We start from the raw sequence: 9,817 nt of genomic DNA, 5'->3' as shown, positions 1-9,817 counted from the left end.
TCCATACTTTATCTCCTTACAACAACAAGAGCTACGAAGGAAAGCTAATTTCTTATCATCCTTAAAAGGTTCATACTTTCTATCCTTACAACAAGAAAAGCTGCTACAAATAGCTAATTTCTTATCCTTACAATGTTTTTACCAATGTCGGAGCAATTGAAAGCCTTTTGGCCTAAAGTCTTTATATATTTCAAAGCAACTATAGGGTGGTTCCAAACCCTTCTAACCCTGCATTAACAATCTCAAAATAGAGTTCAATCCAACCTTATCAAGGTTAGGGATGTAAAGACAGTGCTTAAAAGCGACTTTGAGTATTGCTTTAGATTTGAAGATTTTTTTCAAGAAGAGTTTTAATAAAATGTGATGGATATTGTTGATTTCAAGATCTTGAAAATAGATATTTTCTAAAGTGTATAAAAGCTTGAAAAGAGCCTGCTATGTTTTTCTGGAGCATTTTCCTAGACATATGATTCTTACAAGTATTGCAATCTTCTTTTGTAATCTCTAGAGGCAAAAATTATTTGGTTTGATGAATTGGCACACCTAGAGGATGAACAAGGATTATTAGCATGGCGAAAACCAGATTGAGAGTGACTAGAAGGAACCAATTTTGGTTTCCACAATAACCTTGGATTAAAGCAATGAGGAAAATTCTCAAGTTTTAGATGATATGTAGACATCAATAGGTTCTTCTTAGGAGTTCTTTTTCTTCTTCAACGAGTTGATTTTCCTTCTAGATTGATATCTAAGAGAAAAGTATCATCCAAATAATTCATGAGTCCAAGATACCTTCAAAAACTCCTTGGGTTTAGTAAAATGGCATTTCACATGCTCAATACGAAAGAATAAAAGGACTTTTGCCATAGCAAAATATAAGGGTTTTAAATCTTCAAGCAAACCATTCCTTTTATGTACTTTTCTAGCTTCTCACATGTTCTTGAAAATGAACAGACATTCGATAATTTTTCGTACATAAAGCATATTGCTACTATGGAATAACATAAATTATTTATGTCATACGAATAGGATTTGTCGAGATGTTTCTTTCTAAGATGCCCAAGCCTATTTAGAATCCTTATGTTATTGTTTCTTTAATTAGTACTTAATTATAGAGACTTAAAATTGGACAATCTAATGGTACCTTCTCCAAAATCAGATTATTTAAATTTGATGTTGCCATAAAATCAAATCTATCTCTAAAATCATTTCTACTATTTACCATAGAAATAAAACAAAAGGAGTTAGAATTAGATGAATTTACATTGATTGTTGTCAATTGAATTCATATTTTCAATAGTTATGATAGGTGTTTAAGACTATGCTTTCCTTAAGATGAGCGACCTAACGTAAAAAAGGCAATGCTGACTACACCCCCCTCTATTTTGACAAGCCTACTACCAAGCAATGGAGCCCTAAAAAGGATATCATCGACAACAGCATGCAATCAAGCATCCTGAGCTCTTGCTCAACAAAAAGAGCCTTCCATGAAAATACACAAGGAATCCTTGATCTTAAAAAGCCAAATAGCAAATAGAAGGGAAAGGGGGAAGGCAAGCAGCAAACAAAAGGGAAAAGGGGAAGGCAAGCATAATAAAAGATTAAGAAACATAAAGCAAATGTATAAGAAGGACAACATTTTAGGACTTTAACTACAAAAATAAAAACAAAACAAAACCAAACCAACAAAAACAAAAGAAGAAACAAACAAACAAGCAAACAAAACAAAAAAAATCAAGAATCGAAGTAAAGAAAGTCGAAACGATAACACCAAGAAACAAACAATCACATTGATTTATGAAAAGTAGTTGCCAAGACCACCATTAAAAAAAATCACTCAATTAAGTACAATCACCCCACTTGGACAAAAATTTGCATGTCCACTAAGTAGGCAAAAAAATATACATTCATAAGACTAGAACAAATCTAACAAATAAAAAAACAATGAAAAACACATATAGACAAAGGGATATATAATTTCTTTTTACAATAATATTTAAAAATACATACAAAATCAAGAAATAAAATATTGAAAGAACATATATATCTGGATGAATCCACGAACATGCCCACTCATCCACTAAAAACAAAACAATAGCATGCAATTTCAATCTCATGATAGTCAATCGTAAGGTTGAAACCATAAACCCCATCACACATTAGTAGGGACTAGCTACTATGACATCCCCACTAACGTCATTAGCACCCAACAATGGGTGTAGACGATAGTATAAACATATGCTCTCACACAAACAAATGCACACACCCACACATAGTTGAGCATTCATTTATACAAAGGTCTTCGTACTGAGTTTCTATCAACACTCGAGAGGTGAAGGGCAGACTCAACCATGACAAAGGCTAGCACTAAAGAAGAAGGCTAATAAAAAAGTAGTCCACATTCTCTTCATTCAAGCTTCAACTGCTTATGAAGACTATGATTTCTTTTTAGTCTCTCCCAAAGAGCATCTAAGCCAAAAAAAATGCTTAGCCCATCTAGCCGATAGGACAATGCACCACTTAAGATAGAATTATCGCAATTTTGAAAGAAGATTCTTTACAATTGTAAGCATGGTAGCACATGTTATCATTAGTGTCCAAGCATTACATGCTCCTTTCCACTCGTCGAAACTTGCTTGAACAAACCCAATGCTTAGTAAAAGTTAAGAAACGTTTAGAAAAGAGAAGAAAATTGAAAAAAAAACAAAAATGAAAGAGATGAGCAAAACAAAAGAATAGTAATAAATCACTAGATATAATAAACACTAAAGAAAACAAAAAATTTGATAAAGAATTTATTCTAATATTTTCTTTCAATTTTAAAAAATGATATGTTCACGTGTGTGTGCGTGTGCATGCATGCATGCATGTGTGCAATTTTAAGGAAAAGAAATAAAACTGAAAAAGTTCAAAGGACAAGCATGGGAGGCATATGCTCCTTGATTTACGTTACGCTACTATAATGGACCCCATAGAAGGTTTAGCATAAGCTAACTTGTACCACTCTATTAAAGTTAAAGCACCAATCTTAATCATTGAATTTATTTTCATCAAAGTTGGTAATCAGCATTTTACGGGTGGTTTGTACCCGCACTTGGTGCAGAGCTTTTCTAAGGCTATTTGACTTCAAAAGCTCCTACAAAACATGGGATTATCTCGCTAAGGGATCCAATAAAGATCATGCCAATAAAAATTAGATCATCTTGCATTATTGGTCAAAGTATATTGAAGTTATTCAACTCAAAAGAAGATACAGAGAGTATACAACTACACTGAATGCATGTCAACTCTACAACCCCTCTACTCACTCATCCCAACATCAAAATCATATCATGTCTTGACAGTTGCTGTGTATCCAGCTTAAGTGGTTGTAAATTTCTCACTAGCCCATTATATAAATCCTGCTATGGCTAATTTTGTCCAGATCACGCTAATGAACACAGACCTTAAATGAAATGTACTTCACTAGACTTCTTACTATTGAGTTGTTGTTATCAAGGGATTTATAGTATGTAATATAAAACTTGACCCCTTAAAATTACATAGTACTGTATATTGTACTATGTAAATAAGAACTTACTGTAATATTGTAGCTGCAATACCTCACAATGCAGTTGTTTACTTCATGGTATGGCTTTGCAAACTTACGATCTAGTTGGCTGTTTCCACATTGAACGATGTCAATTGATAACCATGTCACCTTATGTGTTCAAAACTACTGAGACTTACTTTAACTTATTTATAAAATGTTGTTGACTTCACTAGCAAGCATACTCACTCTAGCTTCTCTAAAATGATTTGCATCCCATGTTGAGGCTGTAACGTGACAAATGTAGAGGGAGTATGCTTGTACCCAGGGGCAAGTGAGAACTGAAATCTTTGGAGTATCATGGTAAGTATCAACCTCGCCTCTAGTAGAGCAAAATTTTGCCCCACACAATTTCTTGGACCCATAGAAAAGGGCAAAAACGCTGAAGGTGTTTTGCAAGCATGTGTAATGCCACTAGCAAAGCGTTGTGGATTAAATTCTAGTGCATCTTGGCCCCAAAATTTAGGATCGTGATGCAAGGCAATGACGGGCATGAGGAGGAAAGTATTGGATGGGATAGACATCTGCCCCAACTTCATCTCTTTCATGCTCTGCCTGGCGATTGCAGCAGCTGGTGGGTACAACCGCAGTGCTTCGTTGAGAACCATCCCCACCTAAAATCCATATAGGTATTTATTTTTACACAGCAAGGGGCTCAAAGCAATTACAAGCTCATTGAAAAGTAAACATGAAATATGAGCAAACTTGAAGAGCTCAATATACATTCTGAAGCACAATGTGGGAATGTCACTCACTAATTTGAGGCTGTTGAGAGACTCAGCATCAGGTGGTTGTTTGCCACACACACGAAGCACCTCTTCCCTAGTTCTTTCTTGCCATTCTTGATGAATGGCCAATAGCATGGTTGTCCAAGTCATCAAGTTTGAGGTGGTCTCATGGCCTGCAAAGAAGAAGGTCTTGCATTCATCCACAATCTCTTGCATACTCATGCATAGATTCTTCTGTGTTCCTGAAAGCTCTTTTCTGTATGCAGTTATCAAAATCCCCAGCAAGTCATTTACAGGAGTTCCTTCAGCTCGACTTTGGATAATACGCTGCAGGGTTGACTTAATTTCCTTGTTCAGCCTCCATCGGTATCGGTTGTGAGTAGTTGGCAAATACCTAAAAAAGAACATGACAGATACTTGGAGCGATTACTTAATAAATGAAGCCTTATAACATCCACATATCCACAATGTTATAACATCCACATATCCACAATGTTGTCAGCGAACTTTCACCTTACTAGTCGACTTCGTGCAATGATTTCATAGATGAGCTCTATAACATTCACTAATATATTAACATGTTTTCGTGCAATGAATTCAGGGGCATTGAGCTCTGGTCCCCGTGCATAAGCTCTCCCTGCTGCTCTATACTAACTCGCCTCAGTGCACGAACTCTCCCTGCCAGCGTCAGCCTTCCCCGTCCCCCGCCCCCCCCCCTCTCTCTCTCTCTCTCTCTCTCTCTCTCTCTCTACTATAGACAAAATTTGTTATCTTTTGCTCTTATAGGACCTTTAGGCATTCACAACTTCAGAAAAACCTGCCTTCACTCTTTGGCCAATATTTTGCCTCTTCGCATCAGTCAATCTTCCTTTCCCTTGCTTTTTTCATCTGCTCTCCTCCTGTGGTCGTTTTCCTCTTTTCAACTTCTTATGTGGTTCTCTGTGTACAACTTCCTCTTTTTTTCCCCTTGGGGAAGGGCACGCACCATGTACCTGGGGGGGGGAGGGGGGGAAAGGCGCATAATACTCCTTCATGTTTAGAGTTTCACCTTCTTTGGCCACATAGTCTGTCCAAACATGCAAGAGAGCACTTATCTGTAGATCCACTAGTCACACAGATCCTTCAAAACAGTTTTCTTTGGGAAGCAGCCACATCAAGGATGTGAATTTCTGAGTGTAAGTTATTTTCCACTCCACTTTCATCAAACCATCATGCCTTACAGCTCAATAAAGGTGAAGTATTTGTGGAATGATCGGATGGCTTACAAATAGGCAAGGATCACTGCAATAGCCACCCTGCCCCTAGGAACACGGGCCACAAACACAAACACGCATAACTCCCTTGTTCACACTATCATAAGACTGCTGTTTCACAAACGCTTCAGGAGAAAATGGTCTTGTGAACTTGAATGAATCACGTAGCTCTTTCTCATCTCATGTCTAGCATTTTATCCCACCATGATTTCTTGTATTTTGAGGCTACAAGGTTGGATGTTTGAAAAACATTTTTGCCTTGTAGTTGTGGATTGTCTTAGTTAATTTGTTGCTGGACAGCAAAGACATTACCAGGCACATACTGTGCACCACAGGCTCCATCATGTGCACTGCTACCAGCAGTCCAACAATGTTTGGGTTGTGCTGACAACTAGGAAAGCCCAGTGCACCCAGTCCTAGAAGGTGGAATTTCAATGATTCTAACATTTTCTTTGAGCTAGAGACCTTCATAACTTGTACAGAATCAGGCAACAAGAAGTCGATAATTCACAAGCAAACACAGTCCACAACTAGGCCATCACTGATTATAGACATCAAGAACACATTGGTTTCAATTAACATTGCGGCATGTGTTTGCAGCGATCAGTGACAATTTCTACGTGAAAAGACATTGCCCACCATGCTTCTTGTATTTACATTTAAATTAGTTATTTCTTAAAGGAAAAAGTAAAACCTGAACCCTGGAATGTAGATGGACCGTCCTAGCTTTTCAAGGATAGCCATTTGCTCACGCTGCCTGTTGAAAACCAGCTTCCCTTCTTCGAAGCTGCTTCCAAAAGCAGTATGAGCTATGACGTCAGCTGTCAGGGACTTGTATTCTTCATGTGCATCGATCTCTATCCTGGATGCACTGCTATCATCACAAGCAAGCTGGCTTTGCCACCTCTCCAACATTGCACTTATACAAGCCACCATGGTTGGAGCCATTGCCTGGACACACATGATCAGGATCAAAATTCTAGGGGGGGTCGACACAAAATTTGAAGAAAAGCTGCAGCATGCACCTTCGGCACTGCTGGGGTTGGCAAAAGAAGTGAAGGAAAGATGCAGAATGAAAACCTTCAACTTCTCTGCAAAGAAAGCCGGGCTGACAATGCGGCGACGTTCAGCCCATTCTTCACCTTCCAAAACTGCAACAGATTCACCTGTCAGATCTTTAACCTCAGGTCTCACAATAGTCTTTTGGTAGTGGCCGAACTTGTTGGAGAGGATATCACGGATAAGCTCAGGGTCGGCCACACACAGGACAGCATTGTAGCCAATCCAGAAAACAAAGCGATCACCTGTGGTGTCAAAAGTAGAACAAGAAAGTAGGATGACTCGCACAAACCTATTTAAAGAAAACGGGTGCTATTTTAGATTTTGGAAAAAGAATACTAATTTTAAATCCAAAAAGAGGAAGGAATGAAAGATAATCATGGAAGTTGATGTGGTGAGATTACAAGTGCACAATCAGTGCTAAAATTTGCAAGTTTTTTTAAACAAAAAAAATAAAAGTAAAACATTATAAAGGTTTTAAAAACAAAACAGTTGTCATACTTTGCTAAGGTGAGGTAAAAAGAAAATGGACAGCCTTGTAGGTAATGCTTAAAAAGCAGGAGCAAATGCATGATGAACTTGCCAAATTGTTTTTTCCACTGGAAGTAGTGTGGAAGGATGCGAGGGGCAATATCGTGGGAGCCTAGTGGGAGGGGATCGGACCGTGCAGCCTCATTCATGGCCACTACTTCACGCAGGTTGCCATAGGGCAAGCGATAGGGCAGGCAAGGGATGCCCTGTTTGAGGAATGCTTGTCGGGTACAGAAAGGCCGCCACCAGACAACAATGAATACCCTGAACAGGAGGATTGCAGCAGCTGCTATGGCAATGGAAAGAGCAATAACCAGAGAGGTAGCATAATGGAGCTGAATGATCCCTAGACCCTCCATCTTTTTCGTCTGGACTCCCGGAATTCCATCGACCTGTTGCGAAAGCATATATACTGGATCCTGAAGCCGTGTCCTCCACGACTGGATCTTCGTTGCTGTCGTCCATGGTTGCTGTCGTCCATGAGAGCCACATAACAAATGTAGCTAAGTAGAATATGCTTTGCATCTAGAACATATTCTACAAAATAACCTGTTCGTTTGAAATATTTTGATGATTGTTAATTCTTTGTTTCACTATCAAACATTCAAAGAACATGCTCTCACTTCACACTGAATTCTATTTTTAGGAGAGGAGGCTTTAGTAAAGGTGTTTCTGTTTAAGAATGGGAAAATGATGTGGATTTTTTGCTATTTTGGTCCCCATTTTTTTCTCCACCAAAACCATTATTTTTTTCTCCACCATTGTTTTGGTCCCCGGAAGCTAAGAGAGAGAACAAGAAGAAGAAGAAGAGAGAAGAGAGAGAAAGGGGGAGAAAACAATGGGGACAAAAATAGCAAGCACCAATTGGATGAAGACAAAAACGAGCATGCCAAAAATAGCATTTTATTATCTCCACCAAAACCAACTGATTACTATAGCCTTTCCTATGGGCAGGCCAACAAAGTTGTTCACTTTACTAACAAATTGTGTGCTTCCTATCCATGAGCACATTTCACGCGCAAATTCGAAATGGTTTTAACTTCAATTTTCATTATCATGTGCATTTAGCTATGCTTAATGGCATATAGAATAGTCAAGCTTTCTCATATCTAACAAGAGATCGTTCATTCTCGGCCTCCTCATTGGTGCATCTAACGAGAGATCCTTAATTCTTGGCTTCTTCATTGGATGGCTTGTCTTGAATCATTTTATCATGCTACAAAACATTCAAAGAAAATGCTCTCTTCAAATTAGTTTTACGGACTCTTTTTTATAACAAATTTGTTCAGTTTACTAACAAATTATGCGTTACATATTCATGAGAACATTTCAAGTTCATAATCAAAATGGTTTTTAAATTATTTTTCCAATTTCAACTTCAATTTTTCACTATCATGTGCATTTAGCTATGCTTGGCATATATAGTAGTCAAGCTTTAATAACAAAGCATTAATTCTTGGTTTCGTCATTGGACGCTTTGGCATATATGACAAGGGATCATTAATTCTTGGTTTCCTCACTGGATGGCTTATCTAGAATCATTTTATAATACTACAAAACATTCAAAACATATGTTCTCACTTCAAACTAGTTTTACGAGCTATTTTTAATATCATGTGCATTTAGCTATGTTCGGCATATATAGTAGTCAAGCTTTCATGTATCTAACAAGAGATCGTTGATTCTTGGTTTCCTCAACGGAAGCTTTGGCATATCTAACAAGATATTGTTAATTTTTGGCGTTCTTGATTTCCTCAGCAGAAGCTTTGGCATTCTTGGTTTCCTCATCAACGGAAGCTTTCATGTATCTAACAAGAGATCGTTGATTCTTGGTTTCCTCAACGGAAGCTTTGGCATATCTAACAAGATATTGTTAATTTTTGGCGTTCTTGATTTCCTCAGCAGAAGCTTTGGCATTCTTGGTTTCCTCATCAACGGAAGCTTCGGCATATCTAACAAGATATCATTAATTTTTTGTTTCCTCACAGGATGGCTTATCTTGATTCATTTTATAATAGTACAAGACGTTCATAGAATATGCTCTCACTAGGATACCTTCAAATTAGTTTTCTAGCTTCATTAAACTTCAAAGCAATTATACTCAATTTTAACGATCATTATTACTTTGTCTTCTCATTGGATGGACTTTCTCAAACATTTTATAATACTATAGAACATTCAAAGAAAATTATATCACCATGATGCATTCAAATTAGTTTTAGGATCTGTTTTTCAGCTTATAACAAATTTGTTTAGTTTACGTGCACATCGTATTCATGAGAACATTTCAAGTTCATATTCAAAATGGTTTTTCCAATTTCAACGTCAAATTTTCACTATCATGTGCATTGAGGTATGCTTGGTTTCCTAATTGGTGGATGCCTTGGCATATCTAACAAGAGATCATCAATTCTTGGTTTCGTCACTAGATGGCTTATATTGTATCATTTTATAACACTACAAAACATTCAAAGAATATGCTTTCACTAGGATGTCTTCAAATTAGTTTTCTAGCTTCACTAAACTTCAAAATTGGACAACTTATCTTGAATCATTTCATAAAAATACAAAACATTCAAAGAATATGCTCTCACTAGGATGCCTTCAAATTAGTTTTCTAGCTTCATTAAACTTCAAAGAAATTATACTCAATTTTTTAC

General features: G+C 37.3%; 1 protein-coding gene across 1 annotated transcript; it reads right to left on the bottom strand.

The window, feature by feature from the left end:
• Positions 1–3,582: 3,582 nt before the first annotated feature.
• Positions 3,583–7,659, bottom strand: LOC147894439 (cytochrome P450 709B1-like). The gene is made up of 5 exons (XM_087384741.1): positions 7,210–7,659; positions 6,648–6,871; positions 6,262–6,518; positions 4,342–4,708; positions 3,583–4,200 (listed from the first exon to the last, which is right to left on the bottom strand). Exons 1-5 carry the CDS (start codon positions 7,562–7,564, stop codon positions 3,772–3,774), a joined length of 1,632 nt encoding a protein of 543 aa, XP_087240867.1. The 5' UTR covers positions 7,565–7,659; the 3' UTR covers positions 3,583–3,771.
• Positions 7,660–9,817: the final 2,158 nt, after the last annotated feature.

Source organism: Dipteris shenzhenensis, chromosome 14, assembly GCF_047967505.1.
Source record: "Dipteris shenzhenensis isolate YYH24624 ecotype China chromosome 14, Dip_SZ_1.0, whole genome shotgun sequence".
Classification (NCBI taxonomy): Eukaryota; Viridiplantae; Streptophyta; class Polypodiopsida; order Gleicheniales; family Dipteridaceae; genus Dipteris; species Dipteris shenzhenensis.
Note: the sequence above shows the minus strand (reverse complement) of the source record. Positions and strands in the feature narration are given on the sequence as shown.

Coding starts and splice junctions, on each gene's coding strand:
- LOC147894439 (XM_087384741.1), bottom strand. CDS start 7,564: ATGCTTTCGCAACAGGTCGATGGAATTCCGGGAGTCCAGACGAAAAAG. Junction 6,872..7,209: donor CCAGTGGAAAAAACAATTTG/GCAAGTTCATCA, acceptor TTGACACCACAG/GTGATCGCTTTGTTTTCTGG. Junction 6,519..6,647: donor TCTTTGCAGAGAAGTTGAAG/GTTTTCATTCTG, acceptor ATGTGTGTCCAG/GCAATGGCTCCAACCATGGT.